Source organism: Acromyrmex echinatior, chromosome 1, assembly GCF_024713525.1.
Source record: "Acromyrmex echinatior isolate Ae372 chromosome 1, ASM2471352v2, whole genome shotgun sequence".
In the NCBI taxonomy this organism is placed as follows: Eukaryota; Metazoa; Arthropoda; class Insecta; order Hymenoptera; family Formicidae; genus Acromyrmex; species Acromyrmex echinatior.
In genome coordinates, this window is record NC_141852.1 from 22558385 (window position 1) to 22581638 (window position 23254).

Genomic DNA, 23254 nt, shown 5'->3' on the forward strand with positions numbered 1-23254 from the left:
CGAATGGTAAAAATAGTAAATATTAATTTATCCTTTTAGCTCCAAAACTTCATTGATATTTACAAGAACTCGAATTCGGAAATTGTAAGAATCTGCGAGAACATCTGCGATGCTCCAATGATTAAGATAAGGGTTAATTACACGTACACATTGTCTGCATTGGAGAAGGAACTTTTGGACGTAAGGTAGGATTTCCATTTCGCATTGCTGTCGCAAATTCAAGCGCGTGACTGAAACTTAACGTTTGGCGAGCGCGCATCGGTCGAACTTTCTCACTTTCCAGAGACGAGACGTTCCAAGTTATGACTCAAAGACTCAATATAGTATTTTTGAATGTCATGGAGATTTATGAGGGCTTCAAGAATGTAATACAAGAGGTACAGCTTTCTTGGCATAACTATACGAAGTATGATCAAATATATCATCTCTTTATAACTCTAGAGAGAGAAATATAAACGCAATTTTTATTTTAGTAATATTGTATAGTATAAAGCAGTAATGTGCAACTCGCGGTCCGCCAATTAATTTTTTTGTGACCAGCCATATTGGCTCGCAGCAGAAAATATTAAAACATTGTGCGACCCGCAAGATTTTAATATATCTAAAAATGGCTTTTAATTTAAGAGAAGTTCGCATCAATAATGTATAAAGTATTAACACGTTTCATATCGAATATCATTGATAATCCACATAAGACTTTTCATTTTATCGAAATTAAATTGTTTGATGTTTTAGCTATAGGAACTATAATTATATAATAATTTCTGATATGCATGAATACATAATAATATATTATATAATAGTGTAATACTGTATGACACAATATTGATATATTAGACCTTTTTTTACAATAATAATTTTTATAGCTTTTGTGTGATCATTGTAAAATACATTTTACTTAACATAATTAATAAACACAAACAAATATACCATGGTATTATCGGCATAGTGGATAAATTATATAAAGTTAGTGCGATAAAGACTATATGTTAAAGACTACTACTTATTTAATTATTCCACGTCGTACTTATACTTATTATCTATGCTATCTCTACTATTTATTTACTACCTACTTATCTTTATACTTATGCTATCTCCTTGCTATCTTTATTTAATTATTTACTATCTATGTTTGCATCCTATGTCTGAAGTTACATCCTGAATAAATTTCTTACTAAATCAACTTAAAAAATTTACGGCAGATTGCATAATTTTTTAAATATTTTCTGCAAACTTCTGAGCAAGTGCCGCAAGGCACATTTGTTAGTTTGCGGCAAATTTTTGACGACTTGTGCCAGAATTTTTCCCTTAAAAACTACACAAATGTAAAAATGGCCGAATAACTTTGACAAAAAAATATCCGTGGAGAAAACAGAGTACGTTGCGCACCCTCAAGTTACACAAAGCAATTCTTGTGTAACTAAAGTTGGAGAAGTAAGGAGCGTACTTATGGCAGATTCGTGTTACGATATGTCGCTCCATAACGTGATTGCTACCATGTGCACGTAGTTTCTCGGTTAATTTAAAAAGTCTCGAAGAGTTACAACTTCGCTAAACGAGTATTTTTTCTGAAATAGAATGTTACCTATTTTTTCTGAAATAGTATGTTACTTATTATTTTTTAAATAATTATCTATTATTTTTTATCAAAATTATTAATAAACTAATTAAATTAATGTTAATGTTTGTAATGTAGTTTGCTTTTGTACTCTAATGTTATTTTTGAGCCATTAAAAAACATTTTTTTTACAAATAATTTGCGTATTGTGTATCGCTGATTCCAATTAACCTATTACTATCTATTACTTCTGTTTTTTAATATTATTAGATATTAAATTATTTGAAATAAAAAAATTATTCGATAAAAGATAATCGATTATTAAATATTATGCTTTTTAATAATATAATAATATTATATAAATTAAAAATTATTATATAAATATAGGCAAAAGAAGGGCTGAAGAGCAAATATTTTTAGTAGCAAAAGAACTTTAATTTAGATCATAAAATTCATATAATAATAACAAAGGACAGAAACATACGTTTGAATCCTCCGCTCAAGTCATTTTTAACAAATCATTTTTTGCAATAAACTTATTCAAATATCGCTATAAAACAAATATATATAATATTACAAAACTCATTATAATTCTAAAATACGTATTCTTCATTTTGTGTAGTGCGTTACGAGTTAATTATATCGGAAATCAAAGTAGTAAGAAAGTAATATTCTTGTCAGTTATATTAATAAATGTGTTGAGAATTCATTAATAAAAAAAGAGAGAAAAAACGTAGGAAAGTAATCCATATCGTAGTAGAATACATTATTAATTAAAGCAAATTTGCAAGAGTAATGAACATCTGACTTCTATGACATTTGATTTTTAAAGGCAATGTTTAAAAAAATTTCTTCATAAATTAAATAGTCTTTTAATTTCAACACGTTTAAGATAAGCGCATCAAATTTTTCCATAACATGTCCGCATATTCATACACATATACAATCATTCTAGTTTATTTTATATGAAAATTAAATTCTTTGTATAAAAAGTACTAATTTCTGTATGACTGTTCGATAGATTGTTATATTTAATTTCATTATTGTTTCTTTCTTATCAGAATCACACAGAATGGAAAGATTATTTAATGAAAATCGATACGGTAATTGGGGAAGCCATCAGATTGTGTTTGAAGAATTCTTTGACCATCATGTTCGAAGCTCTTCATGGTACTGACACGACAGGACCCTCACCTCTTCTATTAATTCAAGCAGATATTATCGATAACAAAGTATGTTCATAACTATGCATAACATGTATAACATGCCATGCAACAGTATTACATTGTTTCATCATGAAGTTCTTGCGTATGTAAAGAGATAATAATAATTTAACATTTTTCAATCTGACGATATGACAAAAATACTTTCGTTAATTATTTTGTAGTTATTTATTAGGAAAAAAAAGGCACAGGAAATATGAGCAGAAGCTCTAAGTAGTTTATGGATTTATCTAGATAAGCCTTATACCGAACCTCCTGGAGATAGCTACAGTCATAGGAAACATTTTGAATATTTTACTGGAGCCTTTGAAAGATGTCTCGCGGCTAGTTAAGAAGTTTCAAATGCTTCCAGATAAGAATTTACCCTTTTCGAAGTTATATAAAGTGGACGAAGAATTGATTGAACTCCAAGAAAGACTCAATAATGGTGCTGTATCATAAAGCTTCCCATGTCTTCCTTTATAGTTCCATTTTTAATTGTATTTATATTGATTATCGTAATATAGTTATTAATAATCTTTTAATTAAAATTGCTTTAATCATTTTTATCAGAAATTGATCTCAATTTAGAATTCCTACTTTAATTTAATTTTCTAAGATTCAATGAGGAAATACTTTGTTACACTATTAATATGTAATTTTAATTTGATATTAATTTATCAATTTTGACTTAATGTTACCTTTAATTTTATGCTATATTGATCTATCAATTTGCAGAAGTAAGTTACTGCTTTGTTCAAATACAAAGTTATATGAAGATCTGGGAACCTTTCAAAGATGTGTGGGAAGTAAATAAAGACTTATACATGCAAAGGTAACATAACAAGTATTACCATTAATATTATCATAAAAAAATATATTTAAAATCTTACTTGATTTATGTAAACAACTGCTACAGTTTGCAGCTATAATATTTATTTAAAAATAATTTAATTTTTTATAAATTTTTTTAAAGTAACAAGAAACAAAAAGGGCATTAGCAATTCATTTTTATATGTTACATAATTTTAATTTGTATAAATATACAATTTAAGTTTTTGTATAAAACTATTTTGCTTATTATTTATTTAAATTAGATATGAAAAGTTGAAACCAACAGCGGCAGTCTTCGATGCGGACATAAGTAAATACCTCGAGGTGATGAATAACATCCGACTACAGGAAACGATGGCGACAGTGCATTTTCTAGATATAAATTTTGATGGATTGAAAGCCACTATCATCGAACATTGTTCAATCTGGCAACAGAAACTCACCGCACTTTTATTACGCATGACTGATGCAATGGTCGACCACGTTTATCATTACATCGCTGAAAATTCTACAAAGTTAGTTGCCCGCATGGGTTGTTATTCAAAGCGAAAAGAAGATTGCGTTTAGGATTAAAAAAAAATTCAATCTGGAAAAAGGATTGTGAGAAAAAAATCATTTTATATCTCAGAGATTTTTACTCGTATATCTTTAGGCTTTAGATAATAGATTTTTTGTAATGTGATAAAAGGAATTTAAAGTATGTTAAATCACATAAGTTTTTTTTTACAGACAATTATTTGAAAACTGCATAAATTATTAATGAAATTCATATTTAAATACTCATCTGAAACTAAAAAAAAAAAAAAAAAAAAAAAAAACACGCACATAAATTTATTCCCCTTTTCAATTTAAAAGAATTAACTGTAGTTCGTACATTATTTCTATGCTCATTACTATGCTAAAAATTCTTTCCTAGAGTGTCTGCGTGATCATGTATTCCACTCTATTGCATAATTGAATCCTTCAGTTATATTCGTTTTCAGTCCTCGATCGATACTATTAATGTAAATTTCCTCAAGCTGAGCGGAACATTGGAGAGGCGTTGCTCGCGAGGCGTTACTCCCATAAATCCTGTCGCGGGGCCTTTTTGAATTTCGAACTGAATCGTACGTGAATTCATTCGTTTGCAGAATAACGAAGGAACCGACGGATCTCATCAGCATGCAATCCGCGCTGCAATTGTTCGAGAGGCTCACCGCCGAGATTCCGAAAGAGGAGGAAGAGTTCCCCAAGATCCAGGAGCAATGCCAAACTTTGGGTAAACCTCTAAATGTTTCTCTGTGCTAAATAAGGAAGTCGATGCTCTATAAAATCGGTTAAGATCCATGTATTATTGCTCAAGAATGTGCAACACAATTTGCAAATTTTGTAAACGTATTAACTCCGTTACTAGAGACATGGTTATAATTTCAAATTTCAAGATTAATTATAAATGAATTCTGAAGGAACATTAATTGTCTTAATCTATTTAATTATAAATAATTACGCATTCTTATAGTACACCAGAAGGTATAATTTATTATTTCCAGAAAAATACGAAGTGGTTCTGACTTATGAGTTTAAGAGAAAATTAAAAGACATCGACCGCTGCTGGACAGCTTACTTGGAGTTACTTGCCACGTGCGAAGTTACTTTGCTTGAAAAAAAGGTACGATATTCTCCTGGTATAAAAGAAAACTTCTTGAAACTTCGTAATAAAAAATTGAGTTGTGTCGACGTCGGCGTCAACGTTACCTAAAAGGGAAAATGAGATGTCAATTAATACTTTCCCAATTTTTTAACGTTACTTCACCGCGCATTAGAAATTCTTATATAATTAAAAAAATTAGTTTTACATAGTAAGAACATTCGGGTATTTACAAAGTTAAAGTTAGTTAATAAAAAAACGTAAACAGCAGAATGCAAATTTCTTATTGATTTACTTATAATTTTTAATGATATAAAATTCAACGTTTAACTTGGAAATAAATTCTAGATTTTTATATTCCAAAAAAATATCAATTGTTGTAAAATATTATTTTGTATGAGTAATCTATTATTTAACATGGTTTTTTTTCTTTTTTAATAACTATTTTCTAATCTGAATTTTCAAATATGCAGCTTTATCAAAAACTTACAATAAAAAGATATTATGTTAATTAAATTTTATTTTTTTTAAATAATACTGTCATAATAAGCTACTTATAAATGTTTTTATATTTAGTTTTATATTTTCATATTTAGTTTAATTTTGGTTTCTATATTTTGTAGAAAATTATAATTAAATTCGTATCTATAATATTCTGAAATATTTAAAAAATCGAAAAACAATCCGTATACAATATGTTATAAATAAGCAATTTTAATTGGTATGTAAAAACACCTCAAGTGATCGTTTGCGTAAAAATCAAATCGCTTAAAAGAAATCAGGTGAATCCTGGATTAGTACATTCCGGGGAATCCCGGATTAGTACATTGTAAAATATGTTAACACATAAAGAAAGATCTTAGACGTGATCTTAAGATGTTAGAAATCTCAAATTTTACACATGTAAGTATTTATACAATAAGTAGTTTTTTTAACTATTAATTATTGTCTTAATACAATCGTAGGAAGAATTTAAACAAATACTGCTGACTGATTCGACGAGGTTTGAAGAAGATGTATCCTCCTTAATACGCAAATTTAATGATACAGGACCTTTCACATCCGAATGGAATTCAAATGGTAAATTGGTTTACATATTCTTATCCAATGTGTAAATTCACGTTTGTCGTGAGATAAAGTCGAGTAGCTGCATAAATCAACTGCCATATCTTTTCGAGCGCTCCCCTCGAGACAATGTATATCTTGCGTTAGAACAATATCTTGCAATCTATAATGGATTTGCATGACAATGAATGGCGTAAAATATTATTCACCATTTTAAAGGAGAATATTAAAAAGAGGCTGATTTTTGCCCATAAAGATGTAAATAAAAGAAATATCATCTTTTTTAATAGATTTTGACTTCCTGAATAAGATAATGTTAATAAAAAGTTCGAGATTGCTAGGGAACACCTTGAAAAATAAGTCAGAATATTAAAATTTATTCAAATATATCATGTTCATGTTCAATTTTCAAGGTGTTTCTTATCGACTTTTTATTAACATTATCGTAGGAAGTCAAAATCTATTAAAAAATAATATTTCTTTTACTTACACCTTTATGAGTAAAAAACGACCTCTTTTTATTATCCTTCTTTGATATTTAAAAATATTTATTATTTTATAATATTTTATTTAGAAATTTAACAAGAAAAAAGGATATAAGAAGAAAATGGGAATAAAACACAAAATATTTAGGATATCAAACAAAAACTTTTGATAAGAATATTTTACAACTTATTTGTTATAATGAGTTAAACGCTTCAATAAGTAATAGCGACAATTTGAAATACAATTGTGAAAATTTCAAAAAAATAGAACAGAAGTTCCAACGAGTACCTTTCCTATTGCAGATTGCAAAGGTGCTATTTATTCATAGCACGCTTTTTGCACCATGTCCAACTGTTTGAAATGCGTTTGTCGATTCCGGATCGGTTTTTTTTTTTACGTGAACTTTGCCTTTATAAACTCACGAATAACCATTATGATAATCTTTTGTATGCTTGGCGACAAATGTTAGATGAATTAATGCAGCAACTTGATCAGAAAAAAAATTGATTTTAACCTGATGTATTGTTCGAGAATGTTGTTTTATTTTATAGTGCAGTTATCTTATGGTATTATGTTGCTGTTACAGACGCTTTAAATTCGATAACTGTCTTCTGGAAGGAAATATATTCCTTGAGAGACAGGGAAAGTCTGTTAAAATCACAGCTGACAATTTTTGGCATAAATTACCCGGATTCGCGAGAACTAGAGCAACTCGATAAAGTAAATGTCGTTCGTATATACCATCTTCGTGCACTTCCACGTGCTTATTCGACTTTTCGATGCTTTTCTACTTGCGAAGGATGTAGCAGTGATCGAATTGGTGTGGCAATTGACGAACGAATGGAACGACGCTTGGGAACGTTACAAAACCGGAAATTTCTGGACGATAGACTTGGAAGAGATGGACACAACCGCTAATATCCTTCTACGGAAACTCACGAAACTCTATAGGGAGCTCAAAGAAAAGAATTGGGAGATCGTCGAGAATACCAGGTGCGACCCAGTTGTAATCCAATTTCAAACGCGCGGTAAATATGTGCCGCCCTCGTGCATTTTTCACGAGGCGCAAAGTAGTGTTTGCGAGCCATCCTTTAGCAGGATGTCAATTTATCGGTTCGCGAAAACTAGAAACCGGTCGGCCGCGTATAAACTGCACTCGTACGATGGATAGCCATTTTTCAAAATGACAGCAAGATGAGAGGGCTCGTGCACAGGGACGTAATCGACAATAATTGTTGATGATTGGTTGGAACATCAAATATCAAACGTTGTAGCGAGTGGACCTTTTTGCTGGATATTTTTTTTTTGTAGCATATACGAGAAATCCAAAAAAAAGTTTATTGATTTGGAAGGTACGTATGTATCACCAATTAAACAACACTAGTAAAAACAATTACGCGTTTTTGTTCTCCTCTTTGTTTTTTTTTTTTTTTTTCATAAGCAGCATATTTAGACCAATGCAGTACCTCGCAAGAAATAACGCAAAGGACAAAATATGCTTAATTCCACGTGTTACACAGCAGCGCTTATTAACCTTTGCACCGCTAAAGCGCACGGTTTACGTAAACTGCCAAGCATACTTGTTCCACTCCTTTCGACGATACTTTTTGAAACTAACAAAGTACACGTTCTGTAAATGGCTATGTAATTTTCAGCAGCTAAAATTTAACATATTTTACTAAACTTATAAAAATAAAAAGAAAATATAAAATATATTTTTTGTTTAGAATATATAGAAGGAAAAACATTCTTCATATAGAGAAACATTTATAAACTGTCACTATAAGTTCAAAATAAAAAAATCAATTTATTTTTCAATTTATTTTTAATTTATATTTAATTAATATTATTACAGTTCTTAAGTTTTAAAGAGAATAACAGCTTTATAGTTAACAAGTGATATTAACAGATATTATATCAATTAGATCAAATTATAATGAGTGTTTTTTATATATTTTTATTTTTATAAATACCTTTTAAAATATACACATATCGTTCTCTTACTTTAAAAATGACACAACTAAAAAAATCAAGTGTTTTAGAAAAAAGAGAAAACTATATTTTTCAACTTGTTAGTTTTACTTGTTAATTGAAAAAAATTATAAATTATAAATAAAACTGAATTACTGTAAGAGATAATATTATCCTGTAATTAAATCGTATTTAAATTGTATTGAATTTATATTCTTAGAATCTTTTAAAATAATATATATTATTATAATAAAAACAACAGAGTATATAATGATTCTTTTTATGTAATTCATTATATTAAAGAGTGTATATTTAGGTCGAAGGTCGATAAATTTCGACATACATTACCGCTAATAACGATACTGAAGAATCCGGCGATAAAACCGAGACATTGGAAACGTATTAAAGATATGATCTCTCAAGATTTCGATGAGACGTCGGAGGATTTTACTCTAGATGCGATTATTAGAATGCAAATGCATAATTTTACGGAGGAGATTAGCGAAATTTCAAACACGGCTACGATGGAGCTCGGCATTGAAGTCGTAAGTCATCGTTAATGATAAGAGTCGTTATGATATATTAATCGTAAAACAGTACGTTTTGCAAAACGATCATACGAATTTAATATGGCGAACATTTCAGGGACTCCAACATATTAAGGAAACTTGGGAAGTGATGCCGATTACAATGATCCCGTACAAAGACAAAGGAATATATAAATTGAAAGATATAGGCGACTTAATTCAGACTTTGGAAGATCATCAGGTGCAACTTTCGTCTATGAAGTCAACGAGGTGCATTACACTTGCTAAACGAATTTTCGCGTTTACATTTCTAATGTGATACTAAATTAAGTTAGCTATATTGAATTTTCTCAGGTTCGTAGAACCATTTGCTCAGCAAGTTGAGTACTGGGAGCAGAGTCTGTCGACGATCGGCGAAGTTTTGGAAATGTTGTTGGTAGTACAGAGAGGATATATGTATCTTGACAATGTATTCACCACCGACGATATCAAGAAACAACTTCCAAAAGAGACGGACGATTTTGAGAAAGTGACAAGCGAGTTGGCTGAGCTTACGTTAAGGATGGCTTCCCACGGTTTGGCGTTGCCAGCCACTCATATACCACGTATGTATCAAAGAAACGTTCGAGAAAGAACTTGTTCATTATAACTGACATTATCCTAATTAAATTTTTTAAAAAAACTTGTACGTATTGTGTATTTTATTGCGTGCACACGAATAAAAATTTAACGAGTTTACGCACCGCAATTCTTTGAAGAGAAAAATTTAAAAGTATCCAATTTAATTATATATTTGCAATAAAATTTTTGACAAGTATACATTTATACTTTTAAAATTTGTAAGAATTTTAAGCAATCACTATTTAGCGGTATATAATTCTCACATCTAGAATAGAATATTCAATTTACGTTATTGAAGTCTTTACATTATATTTCCTAATTGACCTAATTAATGTAACGCTTGAATTATCGCCAGAGTTCTATCCCTCATTGTCATTTATTCATGTTTTACGTATTTCAACTTCTATTATATCTTTACCTTCAACTTTAAAAATTTATCGAATTATACATGATTAATTTAACAAATATTTAAGAAGTTAAAAAAATGCAATCAGTACATAAGAAGATAAAAATTCTTGCAGTATTATAAATGTTCTCCATTCTCTATATAAAGTTTAACTATATTTTTACAAAAAAGCATTTGTATTAATTGTAAATACAAAGTGTGTGAAATATAATTAATTAATCACAAGAAAGGTTATTAAATCAGGCATTTTATATATTTACCGTGTACTGAGCGTTGAACTATATAGAATTAAAATTAAGCTAGTACTGAGTCTGAGTATTAATGTAAATGGATACGTACAAAACGTCTGTCCGTTTTTGGTGTTAAAAATAGAGAAAGCGAGAGAGATAGAGAGAGAGAGAGCGAGAGGATAAAAAAGGATAAAAAATCGAGCGACGTGTACGCGTACTGTAAAATAATGTAAATCTATTCTATTGAAAGCATTTGCATTTTTTCTCCGCTCTCCATCACGACGATCCTGTTAGCTGGCTTGCTGGAAGTCCTGAACAAACTCAACGACAAGTTGGAGGCGTTGGAACTGGCGCTTGAGCAGTACCTGGAGACCAAGAGACGCGTATTTCCAAGACTCTACTTCGTCTCGAACGACGATACATTGGAGATCCTGGCCCAATCTAAACGACCGGACCTCATGCAGCCAAACATCAGGAAACTCTTCGTGAACATCAAGTCCTTGAAGTTCGGCAAGGTATTCACCACCGCTAGCCTCTTGTTCTTGTTTTTTCTACATAATTGCACAGTCCCCAAGACCCTTGATATCGAAACTCTTTCGTTTTCAGTCGATGATTGGGAAATATGTGGCTGATGGTATGTACTCAAATGAAGGTGAGTACATAGAGTTTATTGAGCCAGTTTTCTTGGAGGGACAAGTCGAGTATTGGCTACGTGATCTCGGTGAGTTCGTTTCTATAATAACTTTCTTAGGGAATGAATAATAAATCAATATATCAAATATTTGATCAAGAATTTGATTAAAAATGACTTGAAATCCATCTCGACTTAATCTTAAAATCCGATTATCTTCTATGACACATAGTAGTTACTGTTCTGTAAGTTTAAGTATTATCTTCATAAATCCCATTCCCCTCATTGGAATCTACACGCATGAACGCGTGCACACGTTGGGGAAATATATAAGAAGTAAGAATTTATAAGATCGTAAATTGCTTTTTGCAAAATCGAAAATGGCATTTCCACCACTTGAAATATGGAAGCGACAAACTTCTTTTATATGCACGTCGTAGAAAACTAGGAGAAAGATCAGCAACGTGTGAACGCGGTTTCATCAAATATTTACAGTATCATGTGGTATGCTCAGCACCGAGTGGCATTTACAACAGTGTACATTCGCCGCGTGTAAATAAAAGCCAACGTGGAAAATTGACCATAATTTATGCTCAATCCCGACATTGGCCCTCGCTCGCCGTAAATTATCCTGCAGCACGGTGGCATGCAACTTCGATTTCTGTTAACGAGAGATAAAAATGCGCGAACGAAATAGTGCGAAGGGGTGGAGGGTGAGGGAAAGACCAGTAGGTGAGAGGGTGGGAAATTTTCAGCGGGATGCGTTCGTGAATAAAATGGTGGCAATTGCAGAAACCGCGATGAGAGCGACCCTGCGCGAAGTGTTGAAGCAGTGTCGGATAGCGCTGCGAAAAATGCTCACGAAACGCGACAGGTGGGTGAAAGAATGGCCAGGCCAGCCGAGCATTACGTCCACTCAAATCCAATGGACGAGCGACTGCACGCGCACCCTGCAGTACTGCAAGTGAGTGCCCGTTGCCTATGAGAAATTTAGCTACGTTAGTTATGGAACGTGAGGCGGACAGGGCCGTTGAAGCTGACTCGAGCTTGAAGCTTGAATCGAGTCGGCCGAAGGCCACAACGCGGCGGCTCGGAAAGGGTGGAAACGGGATAAACGTGAGGGCGGTTCTGATGGACGCCGAGACGAGTCAGAGGAAACGGGATGGCGAGATGGTGATGTATATGGGTGAGAAAGGGCCTTCCTACATGGTAGAAGGATGGCCGAGGGAGACAAGAGACGCGGCAACTCTAATAAGAGAAATTTTGCATATTCTACGTCTCGTCGTGCGATCCGACGACGGCACCTCGGGCAGCAGCGCTCTTCCTCTCTCATTTGCATATACTAGCCGTACCGCGAATAATTTAACCCATACCTACAACGGTATCCCTACCTCCCGAATAAAATCCCTCCCGTCCCGAGTCTCTCCTGTAATGCTCATGTTACGCGAGGCCCAACATACATATCTTTCTTTTGCACGAGTGTCTCGGAAAAAGAACGCGAAAGACGGCGCACGTGGTCGGAAAAAACAGGGACTCGCTAGATGCGTCGGACGGCGCGAAACAATATTGCTAAAAGTATATTGCAATACTACGTCGTCGTCTTACTCTTATTTCAGTTGACGCGTTGAACTTTACAAGAACATGAGAAACCTTGTGTTAATAATTTTGTAGAGAGAAGGCGATATTCACATTATTTCAACAATATTTTTGAAGAAAGCTATAAACATAATTTTCTCTAGGTTTTTAGAGGCTTTTTTTAAAAAAAAGGCGAGTGGATAAATTATATAGAGTATACATATAATGAACTTTCAATATTTTGAAAAATGATGAGAAATGAAAATAAATATACATACGTATTTTGTAAAAGATGGCTGAAAAAGTTTCTTACGAAAATATTACTAAACTTCCTCATGAGCAGCTTTAGTGGAACTCCAAGTACGTTTCCTGGTCACATCGTTCTCTTGATATTATTCTCTTGGATTTTTTTTTCTGGGGGTAAATCAATGACAATAATTTATTTCATCAAGATACCGAACGTGAATGTTTTGCGCAAATAAATTGCAGTTACTCTTAATATCATAATTAGTGACATACTTTAGCGTACTTGGTGTAAAGTGGAATATCCTTCCTTCATTATAAGTACTCATGTAAAAATTTGGTATTTTTTTGTAAAAAATTTGTTTAGTTTACTATAAAATACTCCGAAACGCGCGCGCGCGTGTATGTGTGTGTGTATGTTCGTATTTAGTTTTAATTATTTCAAAATCCCGAAGATATTTATTGTGTGCACCCTGCATAAAGATAGTGCTGTTGCAAAATTATACATTAGCTACTTCACTAAATCTAATTCCACGCACTAAAGGATAATGGACTCAAAGAAGCCGTTGCGAAAGCTGAAGAAGAAGCAGACCCAGGCGTTAGACAAATACTCGGAAGTTATACAAGGCAATCTGAATAGGTTGGATCGATTAAAACTCAAAGCCATCGTCGTTATCGAGATACACGCGAGAGATGTCATCGAAAAGATGTACAAAATGAGTGAGTGTCAAATTCAATTCGTATGCCCTATCTTCACCATCATACCTTTTATCTTCGTGCAATATTCGTTCACTATGCGTTTTTGTTTCACCAACGTGTACACGCGGATGTAACCAACAAATTACGGACTTTATAGAACCATGCGACGCAACCGCATCACGTCCTGGCATTATATCGTTGGCGATATGATGCACCGCAGTGAGGAAACGCCGGCGCGTTCTCTCTCGTAAATTTGTATATCGATAGTATCTCGAAAAAGAATACTGTAAAAAATATACTTATGTGACAGAGTGGAGTTATTATTTTTTTTTTCAATATCAAATCAACAAAAATACTTCGAAAAGTTCTTCTCTTTTTAACACATAATAACTCTTTTATACATGTTGATTCTTTTTCGCTATAGTTCTTGCAGAAAGAATGGTTTTGTTGAAATATCTAAATATTTAGCTAGCTACAGATCTATAATTTTGTTTGGACCATTAAACTAATTATATAGAATTCTTAAATTGTGTGTTAAAATATCAATACTTTCTGTAGCTCATCATACTTCAGATTCCTACGAAATTATTTTAATGGAAATTATTTTCAGATTTGTATCTATTTGTGTATCTAGTTAAATTTTTAAATACTTCAACAAATAAAAATTGTTCTTTTTATGTAAGATAATAATAATTTACAAATTTGAACTGACGTTCAAATTTCTTTATCAAAAATTGCGGCATTCCAAGTCTTTCTTTTCGTTTCATAAATTAAATTTAAAAAAAAGCAATTAGATTATTATACTTTCAGCAACATTAATATTGTAAATCAATAGTTCGGCTATATAACATTTCTTGTATTTATTTTTATATGTCTTTTACGTTAATCCAAATAAAAAATGGAAAATCGAGAAAAGGCAAACTTTCCAAATTTTCCAGATTGCAAAGATGTGACTGATTTCGAGTGGCAGTCGCAGCTAAGATTTTATTGGGAAATGGATATCGAAGATTGCATTATTCGACAAACAAACACTCATTTCACATACGGACACGAATATCTGGGTAACACCGAAAGACTTGTAATAACTCCTCTGACAGATCGGTATGTGTGTCTCTAAATATTTCACTTAATTGAAAAAAGTTAAACGTGACAAATGTTCGTTTTACAATTGTTATTTTAGTTATCTTCACTTTACTTTTTTCTAACAAGTAAATTTTTGAAAGAGTAGTATCAATTTATTTTTTAAGGTTTGATCTTTCATACTTAATTGTTTGGTGTAAAACTAAACAATTTTTACATACACAAAAAAACATTGTCCTTTTTTTTAAATAGATTCCTACGCATAACAAAATTAAGCTAAAATGAAAGATTATTATTGGAAGATCAAAATGTATTCAGAGATATACTCTTTGAAACATTGAACACATTGGACACATCGGCATATTTTGACATGAAATATGGAATATCTCGTAAACTATTAATTTTTTTGTATAAACTGTATCTTAATATATTTATACACAAAATAATCAATTGAGATAAATCAATTGATTAAAAAAAAAACATATAGTTGCTTTTCAAAGAAATTATACATTTTGCAGTATGAAATTTTTAGAAAGCATCTTATTTAAATTCTTTATATGTTTTAATTCTTTATACCAATTGATTTATTTTATTATTCGATATATTAAGGTATAATAACAAAAAATGAATATAGTGTAGTACGAGATATTTCATATTTTATTTCAAGATGAATTATTGATTTTTTATGACTCTACTTTAATACTTTTATATGCAAAATAATTAGAGAAATTATATTATATAAAAAAATATTTCTATCCTTTTAAAAATTTTAAGAATAATGATGACCTTTATATGATCTTAAAAAATCGATTTGCTAATTCTGGCAGTCTTTTTTCAACGGAATATCAGATATTCAGTAGTCTATCATTCCTCTATCGATCAATATGCAATTCATTATTATATGCAAGAAGTCCAAAATATGGCAAAAAAAATTCTTTAATATTTGATTAGATATGAAAGTAAAATCATGTGCAATTTTATTTGAAAACAGAATAGTACTTTTCGATAAATTATCATTAAAAAAAATAAATGATCTTATTGAAATACACGACATCGCCAATTCAATCAAACTTTTTATATTGTAAATACTCTGTGAAAATGTAAGTCATCCAAGTGAATTTGTATGGTAAATACAAGTAATGGCGTACGTACATGCACTCGATTGCGGAACCATTTGCAAAATTACTTTGTGACATTGCGACGTATTTAGTCGGTCGCCGTACTCCGCCCCGTTTAGCAATGTTGAAACAGAAGTTTCTCAGTGGTTATCGCTCGTGCGCTATAGTTAGTCACGTAGTTGGCACCAGATCGTGGCCAGCCGTAATTTCGTCTGTCACGCGCGTGGGTAACACACGACGGCGTGGGTAATGCTTACTGTTCGACACATTGGCGGTGTAATACAACCCTGGTTAGGTCAGCGAGGCTGATTACAGGGATTGCTTGACACCGTTCTACATATGTCCGATTAGGTAAAGTTTTAAGTGCGCCGTTGTATTTTAATGAGGGAACTTCTCGCGATACTGATCGCATCAAATAGTTCATGTTACATGATTAAGGCAAGGTCGTAAACTCATGATATACTTATCACGCATCATACTTCACGTAACTAGTTATATCTTAGTGAACAACGTCACACGTGGTAGAAGCAATGCGATGATCGTTTAATTCAAACGAGCTGCGAGGTGCTCTTTATACTCGGAAGAACTTAAATCTGACTCTTATTTCAAAAGGACTTACATAAATATACTCGGAAAATCTTAACTCTAACTGTACACACTAAGGTACCAAAAAATCCAGCAATTTGCTAAATCGAGTTTTTGAACTTTTCTTTTTCTTTGACTTATCTCTCGAAGCTTCTTAATTCTATCGACTTTGACATATCATGGACTTATTTTTTAATCAATTCTCATCGATTCAAAAAAAATTATATCCATTTTTACAGAAGTATGGTAACAAATATGGATGAAGTCCCAGGGACCCGTGTATGTTAAGGATAAAAAAAGAGTGTATATAGCTAGGATTAAATCTGATGATACCGAATTATAAGAGAAAGTAATGTAGTCATAAAAAATGTCAGAAGGACGAATATATTTTTTATTATTTTTCTATTTTTTTCTTTTCTGTCTCTCATATTTCATATAAATTATAAAATGTCTAGAGACATTATATAACAATAATCATGCTATTTGTATGCAATAAATGAGATTAAATACTGTGCTATTTTATAATAATTAATAAATAAAATTAATAAAATTAATAAAGAAGTGTATAAAAATCGATCCAAAGTGTTCAACTAAATTACATTTTCATGAAACTTTCACTAAATGTTCTTCTATTATAGATCATAAAATCATATTTGAGAAAGGATTTTATGTAGAGATGATGATGGCACAAGTGAATGTGCCATCATCCTTCTCAGAATTTAGAAAATGCTATATATAACCAAAAGACCGTAAATCACTAAATGATTAAGAGAACGATAAATGAAATTGTGTGCCGAAAAGAAACATTATCCAAAAGAGTGTGGCACCATCCTATATTCTAAGTCACTATATTGGCTTTCCTGATCATCTTTACAAAATTTTTTTACTAGTATAATTTTATGATCCAATAGAACATTTGGAGAAAGTTTCATAAATATTTATTTAATTAAATGCTTTCGTCCAATTTTTAAGCACTCCTTAATAATTACGCGTGTAGGAAATATCTACTTAAAAAATTTATAACAAATATTTAAAAAATTAAATTATAATATTGTCAAGAATACATATTTATGGTATGTTTAAAATTAATCATATTCAACAAAAGGTATACATTTGACTCCTCTTGTACGTAGAGTTTCGCGCAGATGCAATTTCGATCGATGCGACCCGTAATATCGCGGATACGCATAGCCATATAATTCGACGCAGCCCTCGATGTAATATGCGGTGTAATGACAATGCGATGCGATCTCAAGAGCGGTTTCGAAAGGAGACTTGGCGCGCGCTACACATCAAAGGGCAAACATATACAGAGAAACAAACGATGTCCTGCTCTTCGCTGCTTAACGTGGTATTGATTTAATCGCGATAAAAGGCTACCGCTCTTGTTGTTTTAATTTATAGACGATTGCCATCTCGATACATTTATCCACTCTCTCGGTCCCAAAGATTTGTCTTGCGGAAAGAAGACAACGCGCTCCACTTTTCGCGGCGTTCCGACCATGCAGGAAAAGACTCTCAATCTTTTCCGTGCCTTTTATGCCTCTCGTTTCCCTTCTTCGAAGGTGGATAAACTATTCTGTGTTCAAATAGACGCATTAAATCGCAAACCGCGTCGGAGCATATGCACATCCTCTGATGTATTCCTCGAATCGAATGCCAGAATTGCAGCTGTGTTCTCGGAATACGGATCTGATAGTCGGGATATTCCGCCAATTCGCTGTAAATTACATGAAGATTCTCGTCGCGCCCATATAGGACGGGGAAGAAACATAATCCCTGCGTATAATAAAACGCGACAGTATATATTCTTGAACGTTATTTTTAAAACGTATGTACATTAAAATACATACAAAATAATATAACAATTATACGGTAATCGCAAATGTGAGTACTTAAAGCACTCACGTTTGTTAATTTCACTTCCTGCATATATGTCACGTATTATCGCGTATTAAGTAATGAAAATAACTTTTTGCATTTACGTCTCATGCAGATGTTATATCACGTTGACAACTGCTCTTCATTTGTATCGCGGTGGTAGCCCAAAAGGACCTGCGGGTACCGGAAAAACTGAGACCGTAAAAGATCTGGGAAAAGCGTTGGGTTTTAACGTAATCGTGCAAAATTGTTCAGAAGGGCTGGACTACAAAAGTATGGGCAGATTATTTTCTGGACTGTCGCAAACCGGCGCCTGGGGATGCTTCGATGAATTCAATCGGTGAATATCTTTGAAGCCCTTGAATGGATATTTTCGCAAACGAAAACGACATAAACCTCATCGAACTTGCAAATGCTAAAATGCATTTTGAAAATCTGATAATGCGTATACTAAAAAAAAAGATAACTTACATATTTATTTTAATTATTGTAGACTGTATAAAAATTGTCTATTTCATCCCTTACAGAAATTTAAAGTAATAATTAAGTACTTTCTTTCCGTTGTTCAATACTTTAATATTCAAAATAAGTAATTAATCATCACCTTTCAGTATCAAATTGGCCAGTATTGAATCTCTATAAGGGATTCTTATTTTTTCGTTACGCAAAGCTAATTAGTTTTCTCAAACAGCTTTCTTACGTGACGTGAATAAAAAAAAACTGCAGATGAAAAGACAGATAGAGAAAGGTTACACCTTTTTCTTAATCGCAGAATTAACGTCGAAGTGTTATCAGTAGTGGCGCAACAGATTTTATCGATACTGACCGCTCTCGCCCAGAGACTTACGAGATTCATTCTCGACGGCAACACTATATCTCTAGTACACACCTGCGGCATCTTCATCACAATGAATCCTGGTTACGCTGGACGTACCGAGCTTCCAGACAATTTAAAGTCTATGTTTCGACCAATCTCGATGATAGTGCCGGATAGTTGCATGATTGCTGAAATCAACCTATACAGCGAAGGTTTTCGAGACATACGCACGTTAGCCAGAAAAGTTACTTGAAATTTTAAACAACTTTTAATTTTAACATAAATAATTGAAGATTTTTTTATAGACAGTTTAAAAAGTTACATTTTCCAAAAATAAAAAAACTTCTCACATCTTTAAACCGTTTATTGTATAAATATGTTAATTTTTTTCCGACAAATAATGAGTATAAAAACAAAGTTTAGATTTTCATAAATATTTTATGACTCGTTAAAAAAATAACGTTTAAATTTGTTTGGTTCTTGCGGAAAAATATTTATTATCTATTTATCCTATACCTCTTATAACAGTAATAATCATAAATAAGTAAAGAAGAAAATATTTTTTAAATTCTAAAACAATAATTTTTTATTTCTTATTTACAAAATTTTATAAATTATTCTTCACAAAAACATTTTTTGCAAATATTAAATTTTTAAGCTGTGTCCATACTTACAATAGAATATTATAATGCGGAATTTTATGATTAATACTATCAGTACCAATGAATATTTTTAATTAATGGTGATTTGAATTTCTTGATACTTGAATATCAGTGTCGTTATGATTAAAGATACTAATGTTCGAGAATGAAAAAATTCGACTCACTGTTCTACATCAATTCATCACATACGATCATCATTAACATTGTCAGCATCTGCTGGGTACTGACACTATTATTTAACGTGTAAAGTTCCTGTAACGGCAACATCATCAGTAACACTGACGCAATGTGTGGATGGTATCCCGTAACATCGCACCGAATATTTAACACACGACGATATCGCGTCAGATGTTACGCGGTGTACACCGATGTTACGATGGATGTTACTCGACGGATGTTACAGTTGCGATGTTCTGCTGCAAGTGTGGACACGGCTTTATATTTCCTGTTTTCTGTTTAATTTCTGCCACAAAATTGTTCACGATATAAAGCTATTAATAGAAAATGATTTGACAGCAAAAATATGGCATAATCCAGAGTTTTTTAAATGGACTTTTTTGGCTTTTGTAGAAAACCCTTCAATTTTGTAAATTATAAATAATAGTAATAATAATAATAATAATAATAATACAATATATACAATATCATTAAATATTTATGAAACTATTTTCGATAGTTAAATGTTAAATATTATATTAGGTGTTGGAATTAATTCGTAGCGTTTTTAATGAAAGAATGTTATTTATTTCACATGAGCATTAAAAAATACATTAATGAAAGTACTTCCCATCACTTGTAAAACGCTACGAATTAATTCCAACACCTAATATAAATAGTTAAAAAGTTAAATAGATTAAATAAATTAATAACTTCTAATTTTTTGTACTTATTTGAAGTAATTTTAATATTACTTCGATATCAGATTTGCTGAAAATTCTACATAATACTTTCCTTTGTAGATTTTTACTTTGTACTCAGTCGCCCAGCAGCAGCTTAGTAAGCAATATCATTACGACTTCGGTTTGAGAGGTATAGTAACGCTGACTCGATATGCTGGCAAAAAGAAACGACAGTATTCCAATTTGCTTGATGAAGAGGTGACTATTTGAATAAATTTAATTTTTTTCAAGAATTTTACTATCTATTATCTCAAAAGCAATAAAATGTTACTCAAATATTGAAGAAGAAGAAGAAGAATATAAATTCGATATTTGTTTCATGCCATTACATTTATCTGAAATCTTTACAAAGACAACGGAAACGCAACAGTTTCTTGTGATATGCGAACATTTACTATGAACTTACATTAGCCAAGTTGAATGTTATCTAGATAATTATCCTCGCCATGAAAGATATGAATGTTGCCAAGCTTACCTCGGATGACCTACCGCTATTCCTCGATATCACTACAGATCTTTTCCCCAACGTAGACGTACCGACCGTGGATTACGAGGAAATTATCAGTTATATAACCAGCGAGGCAATCAAGTTGAAGCTGCAGGTAATCTACTTAGGAAGGATATAACGTAACTCTCGCTTGCTGGAAGCGACCAACGCATTATGTCAATCCTAAGGATATTTATCGAGCATTTATCGAGAAATTTTTTATGCTGATCCAACGCTTACAAATATCAATTTGTGTATGTTAAATTAATATCCTTCTCGGATCATCATTCTAATTAGAATCATCATTTTAATTTTCAACGTTAGCAAAAATATAATTATAGAAATTATTTGAATTAATCACTGAATAAATCGTTTAGCTGGTTACAGATTAATCAATCGTTTACATTATCCTGATTACAGCCAATTCCCATGATAGTGACGAAAGTTATTGAGCTGTACGAAACGAAGGGTTCGCGTCACTCAACGATGATCGTCGGTGCGTCAAACACCGCAAAAACCATAACATGGAAGATTTTACAGAATACGATGACGACAATGAAGAGCGATGGAAAGCCGGGCTTTAACACTGTTCACGTACATCCCATTAATCCTAAGGTACTGAGTCTCAGTGAACTCTACGGCGAGTACAATCTTTCCACCGGAGAATGGCTCGACGGAGTGATATCGTCTATCATGCGGAAAACTTGTTCCGGTAAAGCGCTTGGTTGATTGCGATGTAATATGTGTAATGTAATAAGTATGTTAGACACTGAGAAGCTATGTATCCAATAGTTTATACAAAATATTTAAGATGTATCTATTAAGATATTGCTTCTTTACTTCAAAGGTGGTACAATTAAAGAAACGTGATTTGTTAGTTATTACTAAATGAGTTAGTTAAGTCATTATTTTTTATCAATCATCAAAAGTGAACTAAATTAACTTTATAAAAAAATCATCAAAATAATTACAACTCAAAAAGGTAGTTTTTAATGATTGTGAGACGAAAATATAATAACAAAAATGATTCTTGATCATATTAAGAACATTTTTTTTGTAGATATTATTTGATTAGTTAATTATTTTCTGTCAAGTTGGAAAATATTTTTTTCTTTTTCTGAGAAATTTAATTTTTGACTTGTATCATTTTTTAAGTAAAGGAGCGATATATTTGGATATTTTTTGATGACAAATCGACACAAGTATTGTTCTGTCTTTATTTTTCATTGAATGTTATAAGAAAGATAAAACAATGTTGCGTCAACTCATATCACTAAATGGAAAGTACCCTCCATTTATTTTGTAATTCAGAATTGCTTACGTAGAAGATACATATTAAACATAAAATCTGAAAAAAAACGCCATTTATGCAAATTCGAATTTAAATTTTATTCGTTACAAATATAGGATAAAAATGCATAGAATAAAATATTAGTATTGCATCATACACATCAATTAGGTAATGTAAAAGTATCATCCTTGTGATAATTATGAATGTATAATACAAGTAAAATGGAAGGAAGGAAGGAAGAATATGAAAATCATTAAAATGGAAGCTCGTTTCGCTAACACGAGTTGTGCCTGGGAAACACGCTACTATAAAATTCAATGTTCTTTTGATAGAGGATACCCCCGACGAAAAATGGATCCTCTTTGACGGACCCGTGGACGCTGATTGGATTGAGAACATGAACAGTGTCATGGATGACAACAAGGTATAACTTCGTCCATCTTTTGCTTCTCCTCTCTTTTTTCTTGGAGTAAAATTGCATAAGATTAACTAGTGCTTTTCCTGAAAATAAAAGCATTGCATTTTAAGATATTAACCCTGATAAATAACGAACGAATCGTTATGCCCAATCAAGTCTCGCTGCTCTTCGAGGTGCAAGATTTGGTTGCCGCCTCTCCCGCGTCGATCTCCAGAGTGGGCATGATTTATAATGATTACAAGAACCTCGGTTGGCGACCTTATGTCGATTCGTGGTTGCAAAAACATAGTGCTAAATCAGACTTCATCCATGAAGTAAGAAACATTTTCTAAAATTGATTG

The 23254-nt window shown here is 32.0% G+C and overlaps 1 protein-coding gene across 1 annotated transcript; it reads left to right on the forward strand.

Moving 5' to 3' along the window:
* Nucleotides 1–302: 302 nt before the first annotated feature.
* LOC105145965 (dynein heavy chain 2, axonemal kl-2) lies at nucleotides 303–23253 on the forward strand. Its single transcript, XM_087403645.1, has 25 exons — nucleotides 303–377; nucleotides 2620–2790; nucleotides 3016–3208; nucleotides 3499–3595; nucleotides 3858–4109; nucleotides 4725–4852; nucleotides 5124–5242; nucleotides 6187–6301; nucleotides 7359–7492; nucleotides 7572–7765; nucleotides 9060–9288; nucleotides 9389–9540; nucleotides 9625–9875; nucleotides 10822–11023; nucleotides 11103–11248; nucleotides 11951–12122; nucleotides 13521–13696; nucleotides 14614–14776; nucleotides 18455–18679; nucleotides 19112–19400; nucleotides 20778–20915; nucleotides 21149–21319; nucleotides 21625–21916; nucleotides 22828–22919; nucleotides 23024–23253. The coding sequence occupies exons 1-25, from the start codon at nucleotides 303–305 to the stop codon at nucleotides 23243–23245; spliced, it is 4398 nt and encodes a 1465-aa protein (XP_087259771.1). The 3' UTR covers nucleotides 23246–23253.
* The last annotated feature ends 1 nt before the right edge of the window (nucleotide 23254 follows it).